At 48.4% G+C, this 17,382-nt stretch overlaps 4 protein-coding genes across 4 annotated transcripts; 3 read left to right on the top strand and 1 right to left on the bottom strand.

The window, feature by feature from the left end:
* Nucleotides 1–5,168: 5,168 nt before the first annotated feature.
* HD556DRAFT_1232333 (uncharacterized protein) lies at nt 5,169–6,017 on the top strand (the record flags this gene model as incomplete). Its single annotated transcript, XM_041297503.1, has 1 exon — nt 5,169–6,017. One exon carries the CDS (start codon nt 5,169–5,171, stop codon nt 6,015–6,017), a length of 849 nt encoding a protein of 282 aa, XP_041163121.1.
* Nucleotides 6,018–6,920: 903 nt separating this feature from the next.
* On the top strand, nt 6,921–7,504 carry HD556DRAFT_1232265 (uncharacterized protein; the record flags this gene model as incomplete). Its single annotated transcript, XM_041297497.1, has 2 exons — nt 6,921–7,095; nt 7,149–7,504. 2 exons carry the CDS (start codon nt 6,921–6,923, stop codon nt 7,502–7,504), a joined length of 531 nt encoding a protein of 176 aa, XP_041163120.1.
* Nucleotides 7,505–10,874: 3,370 nt separating this feature from the next.
* On the top strand, nt 10,875–13,407 carry HD556DRAFT_1440140 (uncharacterized protein; the record flags this gene model as incomplete). The annotated part of the gene is made up of 4 exons (XM_041306071.1): nt 10,875–11,921; nt 11,978–12,922; nt 12,982–13,128; nt 13,177–13,407. 4 exons carry the CDS (start codon nt 10,875–10,877, stop codon nt 13,405–13,407), a joined length of 2,370 nt encoding a protein of 789 aa, XP_041163119.1.
* A 2,145-nt stretch (nt 13,408–15,552) lies between these two features.
* On the bottom strand, nt 15,553–16,545 carry HD556DRAFT_1350396 (uncharacterized protein). The gene is made up of 3 exons (XM_041302353.1): nt 16,407–16,545; nt 15,822–16,353; nt 15,553–15,774 (listed from the first exon to the last, which is right to left on the bottom strand). The coding sequence occupies exons 1-3, from the start codon at nt 16,414–16,416 to the stop codon at nt 15,768–15,770; spliced, it is 549 nt and encodes a 182-aa protein (XP_041163118.1). The 5' UTR covers nt 16,417–16,545; the 3' UTR covers nt 15,553–15,767.
* Nucleotides 16,546–17,382: the final 837 nt, after the last annotated feature.

Genomic DNA, 17,382 nt, shown 5'->3' with positions numbered 1-17,382 from the left:
GTTCGTCTGCGAAAGAATGGATGGTCCTTGTCCCAAGTTGTGTAAATTCATTCTCCTTCATTAGTGAGAGGGCAACCGAGCGGTAAGCGCGAGAAGTTATGTAGTGTTACAGTGAGTTGAAATATGTCACCCGTTGAGACATTGCATACTCACGAAAATCAACCCTTATATCAATATTAGACGAGATAGCTACCGGCTCCGAGGAGGGAGCATGCGGCACCCTGTGATCCTTGACACGACCAACGTCTAGCCAATCGCACTCGCGCAGCACACTGAAGGCTACCACGTAACTGAAAAATCTATCCTGAATAATAATCCTCAGACCTTATTCCTGAATGCGTCAATCCGAGTCGGTTACTCACCACTGTTGGTTATTCTGAAATAGGTTGCATGCTTTTCACAATTTCGACGGCGAATTCGGCTGTGTTAGCTGTGATACTGGTAGCACCTGCTCTGAGTACTCCAGAATAAGTTAGCAACACCACTAGGACAACGATACGCGCATAATGGCTCGCCGCCGATGGGTTTAAATTCTATGATGCTGGGCCGTTTTATTTTGCTCAGCGCTCAGCGCCGCCACCGGGCTTACGCTCGAGAAGTTCAAATCACGCAAACCCCCGAAGTGAAGCTTGCCTCTTCTGTCGGCGCTCGCTAAATAATATACCCTCGGCTAATACCACCCGATGGTCCGTGCGCAGTTAGCCGCCTAGTATAAAGGTCGACCACTCGCGACTCTAATTCTTCATACTTACCTTGATGGCACGGACCTCTTCATGTCTCGGGTTCTTGGGCTGTAGGGACCTTTCATAGCACGGCGACCTTGTCCTCACAGAGGGTGCCTTCAGTTTGTGTGAGCTTCGGCTCATGCACTGTCTCAATATTTTCCTGTCCCACCACGGCCACTCTGGCTGGGTGGGCCTTTTCTTTGCTGGTTTATTGTCCTAACCCTAACCCTAGTCTGGTCGAAAGTGGAAAACTGTCAATGAATTTGATTGCCACCAAAATTGCCAATCCATCCATCATCCGTTCATGAGTGATGCGATTCGATCGTGTGTCGACTCGCCAGACTCTGAGGGAAATTGATTCAATTGATTCACTGCCAGTTCACTCAAACAGATACTCCGCATCAGCATCAGGTAGAAGCTGTAGCCTGTCAGATCATTATGTGTTTACTAAACATGCACATATTCTTCGGCCCTACTAGTGAATTCATGGTTACGCGTCGACGGTTATTGATCACGCCGTAGCCTCGCACGCAGGCCTGCACCTAATGTCGCCTTCTCAACATGGTCTAGGAACATGAAACCTGAGGACTCTGAATTTGCGTTACGACGATCTGCTCGAGGCTAATGGAGTGTCAAGCTCGGTGATTGCCTCTGTTTTTCAAACAGGCTGCCAGGCTTCCCGCGAGCGCAAAATGATGGAGTACATGCGGTACGCGCGTCAATCGCTCCTCATGTCAACCTTATGCTTATCGATGACAAGCGGCCCACCAGTGGCTGTGGTGGGGGGAATGCGCCCGTTCATGTCGTCCTGGACTAGCTCAAAAATGACATTGACATATCGTCGGTAGACAATTTCGGCAATTTTTTGGACTTCTATCTGAAAATTTCGCTCGACAGCGTTCGACCGCTCTTCATGAACCCATGTGAACGGAATATGCTATGTTTAATCACGACGAGCGCAAATTCGTGATTACAGAGGGTCTTTTCAGCGCTCAGGAGAAGTTCGAGTTAATTTAACAGTCTAAATTCCCGGCCAGGAACAATGACTTACACCCCAGTTGATCGTCATTTGCTGAGCTTCTCACTGTTCTCACAGTGTCGTTTGTAATTTCGGAAAATCCACATCTCTGTGGGGATCTGGATCGCTGTATCATGATCCGTCCTTGCGCTCCTTCGAGCTTTTGGTTCCCTACACCTCGCGATATGCCGCTGTACCGACCATGGATGTGGACGTATGGAGAAAATGCGCAATTGTTGCGGACAACCTAGGTAATAAAATGGTGGCGCCCTCTAGCGCAATGCAAGGGGGATTCTCCTGAAAATCTTTCAATTGATCCGATTCGTCTTCTTTCCGTCGGTAGTCTCCTCATTTCTGCATTCGCATCCGCCTGCATCTCCTATCTCCAGGGGCGGAAGGACTTATGCCTCATTGCAACATCGCAACGATGGAGCGTCGTAACACAGCGGTCAATCTGGCCAGTGATGTCAGTACTATTATTGTCTTTCAGTGTGAAAAGGTCTAGTGCCGGGAACCTTCGCTTTAGCACGCTAACGGCACCGATAATGTGAAACGATGGCGGTCCTACGAAGATAATTTTGGTCGCAGGCTTGAAGTTGGTTCGGGCACCAGCCTCTGGTATTCCTGTGCCACGTACTCTTTCCCACAAGCCAGGAGCCGTAACTCAACGATGGTAGCATTCGCAGCAACGAATGAACGCTCTCAATCAAAGTTTATTCCACTGATGCGGCAAGGTGCCATCTCTGATCAAGGCTGTGTCGCTGAATGCCACTAGTTCTTGGCAACATTTTCGAGTCAGCTCTGGCTTACGCGTCTCACGGCTGACTCTTGACTTGTCAGCATATCTCAAGTCAGACTTGCGCCAGGCTGACTCAACTTGCCCGTTTATTGTTTGGAATCTGGGGTTTTCTCAGTACCGAGGTTCCACCATCAGCGGAACGGTGACCATGGTTCAGGTCAAGTATTATTATTATAGAGGGTGTGCCTTCTCCTTCGAAAGCCACAAAAACTTACGTTCTCACCTAGAACGACCCCCCCTGCGGCACCATTTTTAAATCCCGGTCCGGCGCTAATTGGAGGTTCGCACAGCGTCTTACAGCGTGCACAGCAACGTCGGGCGGTAGCATCGATTTTTCTCGTGTTCTACGTTCGAAATAACAATGCGCACCACATGCGGTGCACCGAGCATGTCCAGAATGCAGAAACACAATATGAATGAGAGTTACCCTTGAAGAAACGACGCGTGGCCAACATTCTCGCAAGGCACGTTTCAGGGCACCACCGATAAGTTCCATTAAATGCTCGCACACTATGAATTACACATCGTACCGGGTGACCGCTGGTGGTTGCGAGGAGGGAGTCGCCATGGGCTGAAATACCCGTACACTAGTTTTGTAGAATCGGAATGACTGCTTGATTAGCAACGATGGAGCGTAACGATGGAGCGGATGTCCTTCCCGGCCGTTTGTGTAACTTGGCCTACTTGGTTTGTCCTGTGCAACCATCATCCTCGACAATCGTCGGGGATCGAAGGCCTGCTTGTTGATTGCGGCAAGGTCCGCATTTTTGACAGGATGACCCCAACTACGCAGTAGAACGGTAGAGAATGCTTTGTTTGTCGATCCTACCACTTAGGCGACATGGTCGCACTGCCTCACAAAACATGGTGAATGCATCAGATTGTATCTCGGAAATTGGGTCGCGTGATGTACACTACAAAGAAATTCCTATTTGCAGTGATATTGTGTCGAACTGATCATAAGTTCTCTGATGTTCTCGCGATCGTTGATGAAAGGGGCGGTGCATCGATACAATACTGATCAGGGCATGCCACACTGCTGTATATATACAGGAATTTCATTAAACCAGGCCGCTTCTCGTTTGGGTCATAGAACGGGGCTATGCATAACGTGCAGCCAGGCCAGGGATCCCAATGCCGCAGCCGCATTTGCTAGTTCTCCATTCCGACGACCGTGCACGTTCACCTCGTCGATCGGGAGCACCGTGTAAACCCCCGAGTATCGTGGTATCCGAAAGAGAATTAGCATGAGTGTGAAACGAGAGAAACGAGTTGTAAGATTATGCGCTGCGGACTCTATAGGTGTTTTGACATACCGCATCGAGTTTGGATGAGCGCTGCGGGAGAAGCATTCAGGAACGGACTTCAAGAGGGAGCGTAACTTTCGCGGGTAGCTCGATCAAAAAGGATGGATAGCGTCGATGGCAGATTTCATAATATAGGGCATTGCCACGGCGAGGACCATGTGGTTGCAAACCGACAACGGCTGAAAAAGGAGTTTTTGGGGAGGATCGACAGGGAGAATGACTTTGCGATGCTAGGCTGTGATGGTAGTGTGAATCGGTGACTGGGAGGGTCATCCTGAGCTGGTGGACTGGTGATTTCAAGGCAGGTGTTGGAGGGAGGAACCCATGTAAGGATTAAAGACATTGCATTGTCAGCTATCGGAATTTCGCCAAAGTCCAACGAAGTTCCAGGCCTACCGGGTGCCCCTAATTTAGTAGTAAGTTCGGGGTTGGGAATGGATGACTGATTGACTTTGATTTGGTATGAATACCGCGATATATCAAAATCAAGAGGTATTCCATCGTTTCGGATTCGAGGGGACGTGAGTCGACAGGATACGTAAAGAGCATCAAAGAAAGATTTATTCAATGACGATATGAATGTCAGGTTGCACATGCTCGATGTGCCTAGTATGCCATTTATGTAATTTTTGGGGAGGATGAAAGGTCATGCAATGGTGCACCATCATGCGCGGACAAGCTAATGATTACCGAAGTTGATCGGCATCTTGAGAGCGACTTGGCGAGATAGATGGAGAATAGGTAACGAGAGAGGTAAGAGAAGATGCGACGGCAACGCAAACCTGATGAAGAATGAACCAATCGGGAATTCCCGAGTCGATGAATTGTGACATGATGGGGATTAAATGGAGAATTCTGGAGGTGCCCATGAAGGGGGGCCGCCTTCGTCGGTGTATGTAGGCTTCAGTGGAACGTCAGTTGAGCAAGGATATTGCCGAAAATAAACAATAAATTCCAAATTATTACGGTAACGTCGGCCGGATCCAGGATGAAGCCGACATACCCATCGGCAACAGATTGTCCATTTATGGATAATTACTCCGGCCGGATATACATGTATAGCGGAGGTTAAAAAGACCAGGCACTATTGATGCCAATAATAAATCTATTGGAATTCTCACAAAACCTCTACCTTCCCCCTCTGACAAGCGTCAATATCTTTCTTATTCCTATCCTCATCCCTTCTTCATCTTGTTATTATATTTTGCTGGCTTTTTAAACAAACAGTCAGCGTCTTTACTGCACAGCAAATCGGTTATCCCGATCTATCATTCTTCTCTACTTCAATTTATCCCCTACCACCACACCATTCACAACAGATGGCGCTACTTCGTTCAGAGTCAAACCCATATCTCAACGACCTCGATTACCGCTCTAACAGTCCCTCAAACAAGCCTTTGAACCTAGCAGCAAATTCTCCTTTTGAATCTTACGAGTTCGGTCATCTATCTCCTCCATTCCCCCATACTCCCTCATACAATGGATCCTATCAAAACTCTCCCTACTCTGGTCATTCAGAACTCAGTTATGATCCAGATGGTCCAGAGGCTTTTGGTGGTCTCTTTGACAGAGATGCAAACAATGTAGCTTCTCGCGACGAATATGACCCCTCCGAGTATGATCCACCAAATTCTTCTGGTTTGCTCATGTTTCAAAGCGAATACATCCCTGAAGTTGATCACAATTCACTATCCGTATCTCGCGCTCCTTTCGATAACCGTCCTCCAAACGCTTTCGATCATAGTTCTCCATCTAGCAACGGTGGAGGGGATGAACCGCGCAGTCGTGCTTCTTCAGTATCTTCAAACCCTCAAATTCCCACGTCATCTCCACGTCTCGATATGGCTCATTCATTCGAAAATCTTCATTTTGAATCCCCCCATTGGCAGCTTCATAATCTTCCCGGCGATCGTCCAATGTCTCCCCCAAGAAAACCCCAGTCTCCCCCTCAACTTCTAATCCCTGATAGCAGTCCAGCCACCCGTTCATTATTCCCTCAGGATCCTCCAATGATCAATGCTCCGGACGGTGATGGTGGTTTTACCTCCAGCGGCCCTCAATTGCACATTGTTCCTGCTACCCCCATAAGTGGCGGGGGAGCGGCTTCACAAGCAGTCCCTTTTCAATCTACCCTGAAAACTCTCCATCAAGGCAAGTTGACTCCGTGATGATTCTTGTTTATTTCGGGAATTCATTATTTGCCTTTTATATTTTTGTTTGCGTCTTACGTCCGTACAGGATCAACGCAAAATGCGCCACAGCAACAGGCTGCGACCCCCCCTTGGGATCAGCAACAGATTCAGCATACCGAAGGATCTCAATTACTCGGGGTGTCACAACAGGGAACACAGCAATACCCGCACAGCCACTCTTCTCATACACAGGGGCTGTCCAGTCTCGGTCCCCATCCTGATCCTACAAATACCAGCTTCTTGTTCCCGGGTACTAACCCCCGCATTCGTAGTAAATCCGACACTTCATCTTCTTTACGTCCAACATTCTGGGACTCTTCTCTCATGACCCACGAACAACTCAGAGCCCTTAACAGTTCTGCTATTGACGACAACGGCACCGTCAACCTCAGCGACGTCCTTCCGCAGCACCAACACCAATCGCAGCATCCATCCAGCACCAGTGCTAACCAGACATCGTTCAGCAACTCTCCTCATACCCAGCAGCAGCAGTTCAACTTTGGGAATCCCAACGCTCCATCCAACATGAACTATCTCACTCCCGATGCCATAGCGCTGCGCAGGTCCAAATCTGACAGCGGCTCGCGCCCAACCCACAACCGTCTCTCACGTTCTGAAGACATATCTCATTCCTCTCCCCTCCTCTTCCCTCCCTCATCCCACACGGATCTCATCAACCGTCAGTATCTCTACCCACAAGAGACCGTGCAATCCATTCGCATGCACAACCGTCGGGCATCCTCGGGCTCACGAGGCGGGAACGACGGCAGCTGGAGTGGACTATCATCTAACCGCCCAAGCCCGTATCCCAGTCCATCAGCCAGCCCGCGTGTACGATACGACGATCTACCCAATGTCTCTCTCGCTGGACGTCCATCTATGCTTCGCCCAGACCCTGCCCAACCCATGGCGAGCCAGATCTCTGTCACAAAGCAAACTGTGACCAGTGAGCGCACGGCTGGGGCCAGCCACCGGCGCCGCAAGCAGGATGCCAACTTCCTGTGCCCAGTGCCTGGGTGTGGCAGCACGTTTACGAGGAGTTTCAATCTGAAAGGTAATTAAATTTAATATCGGCTGATGCAAGTGATATTGACGTATCTATTTAAGGTCATATGCGTTCACACAATGAAGAGCGGCCATTCCAGTGCAAATGGCCGGGATGCGGCAAAGGGTTCGCAAGGCAGCACGATTGCAAGCGACACGAACAGCTTCATTCGAATTATCGCCCGTTCACGTGCGATGGCTGTAATAAGACCTTTGCACGAATGGATGCCCTGAACAGACATTGTAAGTGCTGTGTCTTCTTCATGCATGATACAATGCTTATCGAGTTTCCTTTAGTGCGTTCTGAGGGCGGTGCTGACTGTCAACGAATTCTCGATGCTGCAAAGCAAGAGACTGACCATGGCCCTGTACCCAAGACGGAGGAAAATGGGTGGACCAGCATGAGTGTCATGGTATAATGCTCTTCCATCCTCGCCTTCTCGATACGCGGCAGCCCCTCTAATAATTGACTTGATATGTCTAATCTACATCCCATACATTTCAACACCAAGACTGCTTACCATATATTCCTGGGACGCTCCTGCGGATTCTCGCTTGACCAAAGATTTTGCTATACTACCCTTTTCGCTTTTTCGTCTTGTCATTTATGATGTTATTGATGCACCTTCGTATGCTAGTCATCGTACCTAAGTATCATTGTAGTCTGCCTGCCCCCGCTCTACCTTTATTATTTGTCCCCGTGATCCTCATCCTTGTAGCGTAGTCATCCTAGATACGGCGGTTGTCGGTCTGATCATCATGTCGTATATTTATACAATGGAACTAAAAATTTCAACGATCAATCTCGTTCGAGCTCTTCATTATGGCGATGTCCATCGGATGCTGTGTGACCGGAGCCATAATTCCATCGAGCACGAACTCGAGAATTTTTTTTCATTTTAGTGACAAGACAGATGCGGGGCTGTACATGCCTACTTACCCAAGTTGACTAGCGCTAATCATGAACACTGCCTCGTCCGATCAAACAGCCTGGCAAAGTTCAAAGTTCAAAACGAACGACCCGGGATACCCTCGGCTTTTACACTGCCCCGACGAAGACGCGACTTGACTAAACGAACTTCCCTCTTCTTCGCAAGATGGAAAACACGCCATCTTGGATCATACCTGTGTGTGAGCGCCGTTGACTCGTTCCGCAACACGGAGAATTTCGAAATAGCGTGCTAGGTTACACAGCCTTGTCTGGGCGGATAACATTGTTTCGAGGCACAATCGCGATCCGTGTGGCGTTGTTGGCCTACATCACTACTTTGTCACTGTGTACATACATACTGGGAATTTACTTGGATATTTGACCATCGCGGGCGTCGCAGCAAAAAGCCCGCGGCGACTTGCGAGACAAGGCTATGTCGATGAAACTCAGCCCCACATATCGTCAATCAAGATATTGGCTGTAGGTAAACCGAGTAGGAACGTCGATAATTAATTGACTACCGTAGCTGCGCTAATAATGTGATATGCGCTTGTATCGTTGATCATAGCCTACAGCTTATGAACGCACAGAGTCAAGGTCCGAGATCGACAAGATCACGGTTACTTGAAACGCTTAGGCTGGCGGTGCCGCAGTATTTGTTGTAGTAGCGTCCTATGGAACAGAAATGTCAGCTAAGCGCTACGGGCGCGCTGTGGAGCCAATCTACTGAGGTGTTATGGCATCTAGGGTACAGTATTGCACGCGACGATCTCTTTCGAAATTCGGATGCTCCGTTGGCGGGTGATGCGAGCGCTTTGGAGATTCTCCGGGCGCGGTATTCTGCCGCAGTGATGACGGAGCCATATGCTGCCGAACTGAGACCAGTAGTCAACTAGTCACCGACTAGTCTAGTCAGACATTGTAAGACAGCGCAGTATAATCGACCTCGGTATAATTTTTTCCAGGATCAAGTCCGATGACAAAAGGGATTTCAAACCCGACAAATATCATTGGGGAAGAGGTACGACATGAGAAAGGCTGGGTTAAAATACCCCTGAGTGCCTCCGCGATTGAGCTTGTCCTTGAATATCGGAGTTAAAATTAGTCTTGTGCGACATTGACAGTTCACAGAACCAGACTGACTGTTAAACTGCCCCCTGAGAGCTGGAGATAGTGGACCTTGTTTTCTCCAGATTATAGTCTTACATATGAGGGAAGACTCGGAGATCCGACTTGAGGCTAGAGTACCCCTGAGGCTCCCGCGACGATGTGTAGGTGACATCGGTGTTAAAGGTGATCTCCTGCCATGAGTGACGGCGTGTCAAGTGGTGATGTCGACATTGACTGGCACATAGAGCTTGGTAGGCTATTCAGCGCTAATGTGTGGCGAAAAACTACATGCGCCCAATGGTTTTCAAAGGATTTTTATCATCATGTAAATGATGTCAACAACAACTGTTAATGAAGTCGTAAAGTCAAGCAACGGCATATTCTCGCCACTGTGCTGACACTGGGGTAATGTCGACAATAAGTTCGAAGGCCGCATTCTCGACGCATTGATTTGACGTGCACTATGGACAATCTTGACCGCTGTGGCTCCGACCTCGGAAGACACGAACGGTCTGAAGTTGGACACCGATCAGATAAGCCCTTGATCCAACACCATGACACTGCGGATCATGGCGTCTTCGAGCTAATCCTCATGAAAGAAAAGGTACCCGAGCCCCTGCCTGGCTTTCTAGTTAGGCTGCGAATGACATATGGACTATTAATGTTCATGTTCATGTTGGGAGGCGCTCAGATAGCTTGAATAACTTAACCAGAACTAAAATCAGTCTCATCAGAAAAACGATGAGTCGACTGAACTCTGACCTGGGCCTGGATATTCGCCGATGTCAAGCAAACTTATATTGACATTTTTCAGACCGCCGACCCTGCAGTTTGATGGCTTGTGTTGACTCATTGCAGACTGCCAACCCTGCAGTTTGATAACGTATGTTGACTCCTTGTAGACCGCCGACCCTGTGGTTTGATTACTGTGGTCTAGCCAGGCGGAGCCTGAGTTCCAGAAAGGTTGGGCGCACTGACCTGAGATAAGTTAGTATATGATAGCCTAAAACGCACATTCTCCGTATTTGATATGTGCAACCACATGTACCATGATCTACCGATGAGGGACTAGCTGCGAGATCTGAAGTAGCGGTGGCGTTCGATCAAGCACAGTATTTGGATGCTGACAAGAATTAATCGCGAGACGATTTTGTGTTTGGTCGATTAGTGAGTTGAATGACATAGTATGGCTTTTGCGCGCTTGAGTTACTTGATACGCCCAACTCCACGGAAATGGCAACTTGTACCAATGCGATACCGAGATCTCCGGCGGATGTGTCCATGTCAATGACGGGGACGGGGACTTGAAGTTATGCTCCGTCTGTACCAAATAACTCGATTGGGTCGGGGCCCGGGAGCTAATGATAATGAGTCACTCGGGAGCCGTGTCTGTAGTTGAACTCACCTTGTTGCGACATGCCTCAGTCGCTGAGCGCTGAACTGATTTGACCAGGGCAGTGAACAGTGCACTAATAATAATAACGTTCAATGCAAGTCAAATTCGATCGTGCCAGTTATTCAGCCACGAAGTTGACGACCACGGACTGCGCCTTCCACGCTGTCAGATATTGGGGTATTGAGAGTGTGTAACCAGAAAATTGAAGGTGATCATTCAATACCGGGGTGTTCCGATTCCTCACGAAGACAAACCAAGTCTGACGAACGCTATTCGGGATTATAGAGAAGAACAACGGCCGACATAGGATCAAAATACTCCCTGCAGCATATACAGTGTCATGATCCATGACATGACATCCTATTCATCCTTGAGCGCTTCAACCTCCGCAATTTTGAATCAAGGGCACTTCTCGTCATTCAGTATACCACAACCTCCAAGGACAACAGTATCATATCAGCCCCCCATCTTCGCATCATCTTCATCATCTTCAAACCCAACAAACGGTCTACGAGCTTTCAAGGCTCCAGCTCATAAACATGCACATCATCTACACTCTATCCCTCCTAGGGAGAAATCTACCCGAACTCTCATAATAGATCATATGTTATGGGTTCATGGCCGAACCCGATTTATCCAGGCCCGCGCTGAGCTCGGAATGACCGACCGAACAGGAGGCCCTTCTTCGCCTAATTATCGTTACCGTGAACGCCCGGAGTCATACGAGGAAGAAGATGAAGTGTCAAGTGACGGTGAAAATGGTGAAATGCTCAAAGCCAGAGAGGGTGGTCCAAATCATCCTCATAACGAGGATGAGGACAATCGTCGACAGAGACAGGACTTGACCCTGGCAAGGACTCTAAGACTCCGTGCCATTGGTCTCGAGAAGGTCGTCACATCAATGCTCGACCAGCCTCCCCCTGTGCACCCAATCCTCGATGACGATCTCCATACACCACCTACATCCCCACAGCGTCCAGGATCACAACAGTCACCTCATCGTGCAACATCCAACCACCCGCACACTCTTCCGAATGGTGTTCGTTTACGGTTAGCGTTGGGGACTGTCATCAATGATTTATTTGCGCGTCAAGCCCCTCCCCCTGCATACCGACATCATCACCATCCTCCACCAATCATTGTTTCCAATAATTCAGACCAAGCGTCTTCAAATGGTCGAAGTCCAGGAAACTCTCCTGCAATGCAGAAGGCCTCACCAGTATCTGGGACGGGCAGTAGCACGTCCTCTGCACAAGGAACTACTGGCAGCCTTCCCCCATCAGTCGTCTTGCTTTCGCAGGTATCAGCTGCAGCACTTTCTCAGACATCTCTTATTCCCATGGGTGACTTTCGTGCACCTTCTTCTCCAATGCAGGCACCACAAATGATGCAGTCTCGTGTGAGTTCCCAGTTCTGAAATCAAAAGTATCTATTATTGACGATGCTATCTTAAAGAACCGAAGGTCAAAGTTCATGCCTAGTAGCCGTGTATGCACTATGTACATGCAGGGCGCCGATCCCTCCACCGCCAATTCACCCCCTGGCTTGCGGTGCCCACGACATCTTCATACTGGATGCGACATATGCGTTGAAGCCAAACATTCTGTCAAAGCACCGGGCGGATCTGGCCGAGCACGCCCACCACCTACTGCAATGGGCACCAGAAGCTTTGGAGATTGGGAAGGGGGACTAGTTGGCTCGGGTGGAAGTATGGGTGGTAGTGGAGGTGGTATTGCTGGTTGGCAAGATGGTCCCGGTGTTGGATCGGGCTTGGCTCAGCCGGGTGTGGATGGCAGCGTATTGCGCCGGAAGGCGAAGTGGTTCATGACTGATTCTGAAGAGGAACAGTCGGGTGCTGGCGCTGGGAACACTCGGCTGTCAGAGCTTATTCCGCGCTTTTTAAGGCTTTCTGCCCTTGTCGCAACGGAGCTTGGAGAAGAGCTTGGCGATGATGAGTATGAAGGCGACTGGCAACGGGGTTCCGAAATGTCCGCTCAATATCCGACTTCGCCTCGGCCCTCATCCCGAAGATCTCAAACCACCGAGTCGCCCTCTGCACCTCCTTTACGGCCTTCGCGAGAATGGTATATGCTTCTCGCGGGCTTACTTTCCCGTGCCACTCTAGAAGGTTATCTTACTGGAGGGTGGTGGGGTCTGGAGGCTGTTGAATGCCTTCTATCAGTTGGCTTGGGCATCACTGACGATGGGTTGGGTCAAGTCGATTCATCGGACGACGCAGACTCTGCATTCGCATGGTTTGAACCAGACGATTTACCTAGTCTCAAAGAAGCGACAAGAATCATGTTTCCGGCATTGCGAGCTGCCCGAAACGGGACGCCCATTCGAAGAGAGGGCGCCGAAGCTGAATTTGAAGCTGAAATGGATGAGCGCCTCAGAAGGGTGAGATCTTTGTCTTGACAAAGTATTTCACAAGATCTTTAACACTCCATTTGGCCTAGTTCTATACGATACCGTCTTTGACGCCGGATCTATCTACCCACATGGAGGATCTGGCGTGGCATTACCCTGCTGAGCCTGTTGAAAGGGCAGCCCTGCGCTTCTGTGAAGCAATTGCAAAGTGGCGTGGCAAACCTGAACTCGAAACCGTGCGTCTTCTTTCGTGAATCTCAGGCGCTGTAGCTAATATCGTCTAGTACAAAAAGAAACCACCAAAAGATGTAGGAGCATCTAGTATGACCATCGAAACTCTCGTACATTCCAATCCAACGAGTCCCACGATAGGACCGTACTCGATTCAGCCATCGAGATCTCAAAGGCCTACTATTGAAAAATATTTCATTGTACCGCCCTCGTACATAGGAAGGGGCAAGCGCAGGAGATCGCTCGGTGAAGCCGAATCATCAAACAAGAGGGTCCATGGGTGATGGCGCGTCGTGTACGGACTTTTAGCTTTCTCCTTCGTTGACCTTATTCGTTTGCGCTGTAGTGATAATACTTATTGCAGCTTTGTTGTTTGTATGATATATTGTTATTCCGTTTGTTATAGCTCAACTTGTTTTCAGTGCGTACATGAGGTTATATCATAGCTCAAATTCAAAATGCCTCTACTTGTACTCTATGCTTTTCGGATGCTGGATGAACTACTGCCTGATCCACGCTGTTACTATACTGAAGGATCTATCAGCTCTATCGGGTGTGTAATTCGTCTATGTTGCTTCCTTCTTTTGTTCACTGATCAATTATTCTAGACTTCAATATTTAAAGTTGGGTGACCGAGACGCGTCCTTTGCGGACGTGGCTCGTGATACAGTGCATGTATTTCATTCTTTGACAGCGACTTGAGCCATATTTGTATTCATGTTGGATCAGTCACTCCATCGTGCTTGCTCCTCGTGTTCTCCTTCTTTGTCCAGGGGTAGGTCAAGAGAAGACAGAAAATACTCCAGGTCTTCGTCTACCATCTGACCTAGACTTCCTATCACTGACATAGGGGCTCATTGGTTGAGACACGTAGAATGGGACTAAAAATACGGTTCGTGCAGATCTAATAATTGGAATAACATTTATATTAATATCGTTGAATCATAGCTATAGGTAATCTCCACCATGTTGAGATACTTTTTCCGGAAGATGGATGTTGGTCATCAAGATATCAACCCAAAGGAGCTTCTCGTTTGTCCATGAATACATTGGCCTCGACTCAACAGATCTTCAGACATACAAAAGCGGTGCATGAAACATCGTATCTCCAAGCCATGCTTTCCTATCGGGGCCTCCAGTCCCCAGATGACGGTCCATGACATGCATGATATTTTAGCTATTCCACACAAAGGAAATTCGGCTGCAAAGGCGAGAATCGCCGCATTTAAACATTCCCTTCCGCTCGATTTATATGATCAGGCATGATGCATGATGTCACATGCAAGTCTTGTCATAAAATGGTTCCGCGGAGGTATTTATTTGCTCCCGCCGTTTATCGGGCGATCGGTAGCAGATGAACCAGAGCGTACTGTAGTTATCAGGACCTGGCCTTTGGACAGCTGGATACTGTTATTGTTGGCGTCTGAGATGGGCACAGCACATCAAATATCTGAAACAGGTACAAACATACGCAAGGGTGAGGAATGCCGCTTCACTAGCTTCACTGACGATAGAATTCCCTTTGTACCGCTCTGATGAGCCACTCACTTGGATATAAAAATGTCCTTGCTTTCCGTATCTTTAGTCAATCAACTGCTCGTCATTTATGAGCCCCGTCAAACTCATCATTAGCCTTACACAGGTATGTGTGTTTTTCACATGTTTTACATGGTAACTCTACAGCAAAATGTTGATGGCGATGAAACTATTCGCATCGTATCTACCTAGTAGTGTACATAGTTCATCTCGCTGATATCTCTGTAGCAACATATCATCATCTTGCAGCGGTATCAACTCTCATGATATCCATGGTAATGGCCATATGTGTTAATTGAAGGGAAAAAACCAAGGTCAAACAGAGATCAGTCAAGACAGCCGTGGGTGCATCCCCTCATCGATAAGAACGTCTTCGGTGTAATCCGTAAATGCCATGCCGTTGGATGATTAGACTTCTATTGTCTTTGATAACATAAGTTTCCTCGAATCCCGAGGCATGCCTTTGACAGGATGACGGTATGATACACGATAAATGGATGTACGTATCGACATGTTACCATAACCCTGAACTCTTTGTATTCATACCTGAAGGTTATATTAAGGGAGGTCGTTCGAATACTACTTTCTGATGTAGAACGATGGCAGCAACAATGTGGATTTGAAGACAGTATTTCAGCTGAAATATTCCAACAAGAACAAGAGTCAGGTCAGGGGCTATGTTGGAACGAGTACCTCGTCAATCAGTTTGGATTGCCATGTGCGATGCGTATCCGTTCTCGTTGAAATTTTTGACGTGAAGAAGCTTGTTACGAGACGAGTTTGGATTGACGTGCATATGCATCCCTAGACCTCGATCGGTATTTGCCAGTGCCATCACGTACATAGGAGTCCCACTCAAGAACTTTCCCAATTTTGATCACGCCTAGATCACAAAAGGTAGTAGCACTAGTCCAGCGTGCATCTTGAATAGGCATTTAGTTTATCTGTGGTTCATCAACTATACATGACACGGAGTAAGTGTAAAATACAATATGCGTAGTCCTGATAGGACATGTAGGTAATATCGTGCCAGGAATCATTATTATCATCAAGTTGGCTCTAAAGGGCCTAGAAATACATAAAATGCGAGACTTGTGCAGTGCGTTCGTCATATCCTAAGAGTTGATAAGCATCGATTCTAATGGACTAGCGTATCGCTCACCATCTTGGTCGGATCTCTCGTTCGGGATAGAGATGCATCATAATTTGGTCAGTCCTGTACTCAGACTCTATTTCGGATTGTGAAGGGCGGTGACTTGAGCATGGTACACCCGTTTGCGGTCTGCGATTTTCCGTGCCTCTCGTAACGCGAGGAGCTTGCCCATAATCAGGTCGGCGACCCCGTTCGTCTGTTATTCTCCTGTCAGACATGTTCGTCCCTCCCCGTCGCACGCCGAGCTCGGGTCCCCTCTCACTCCGCCTCATCTCTGACATCTTGCGTTTCCTCTGTTCCTCTTCAGCTGATCTACGAGCCATGGTCATCTCTTGCAGATAGTGCTCTGTCTCGCGTGCTCGGGTGGATGCAATCTTGTATGTGCCTTCGCAGTAGAAACCTCCGGGGACACCGCGACATTGGTAGACACCTTTGACGGTTTGCGGGTTATTGGCGTAGTGGCAGTCTCGTTGGCTGCACTTGTTGTGGAATGGCGATGGCCATCCGGGAGGGAGAGCAGATGATTTAGGCTTCTTCGTAACTATCAGTCAGGTCGTTAGTGACTGGGCAAAGGAGCAGGCAGCGAGTACTAACAGAAAATCATGATGAGAATCGTGAGTGCTTAATAGTGTACAGAGGGAGAAAATCTGAAGGGGTAGAAGAAGTAGAGTTAGTACTTATGACAGCATAGGTTTATGCTAATAACCCACGGCACCTCGACCCGGACACGCAGTCACTTCGTGTTTGGAGTAGTAAGGACAGAGCGGTGTTTGGTGACTGATGCGGCATGTTTCGTCGACGCTAGAGTTACGTGTGCACCCGTCCTGCCAGATCGCCGAAGATGCAAGCCATAATTCGGATCACGGATGATAAGTTTTGGTAATAGGAAATGCCGGGGCCCCATTGCTGCTGGACTAGTAATGATGCGACAACAAGATTGAACAGCTCAAGTTGGACTCGGCGAGGCTCGGGTAAATGTTAAATTGACACGTCTCAATGCCAAAGGAGTAACTCAAGGAGGCATTAAGTTGGTACTGAGCGCGATTCGTGAATCACACTTACCTGCACAAGCTAGCCTCAGGGCTGCCAGCCTGAGTGAAGCTAGAGCTCTGCAAACCTGTTTGTCAATTGGATGACAAGATTCGGTCGAGTCTTCCTCCAATCATTGAGCTCCAACGAACAACGGTTACGATATAGCTAAAAGGTCGGCGTCTAGACTCTCACGGTTCCCACCAGGGTTTAGACCTACTATTAATTGTAGGTAAAATGTGTCATGGGCGTGAATCAGGATATCCCAGGCTAGTAGAACCAACCCTTGACTGATTCAGACGTTTAGGTAATTCCTCACAATCATCGAAACGGACTTCATTCAATGAACCACCATCTGCTGGTATTGGAGACAATGAATAAAATCGAAGCTCACAGCAGGGCCCAGGCCCATGTGCATGCAAACTGTAAAAATTCCACGAGGCATCAGACTCGGCCACGACGGTCAAGGTAGTGTTCTCAAATTAATTGAAGACGGCTGTTCAGCACGTTGCCTCCTTATTACTTTCACGGCACGAAACGG

Source organism: Suillus plorans (genome assembly GCF_016647745.1).
Source record: "Suillus plorans strain S12 chromosome Unknown HD556scaffold_13, whole genome shotgun sequence".
NCBI classification, from domain to species: Eukaryota; Fungi; Basidiomycota; class Agaricomycetes; order Boletales; family Suillaceae; genus Suillus; species Suillus plorans.
Note: the sequence above shows the minus strand (reverse complement) of the source record. Positions and strands in the feature narration are given on the sequence as shown.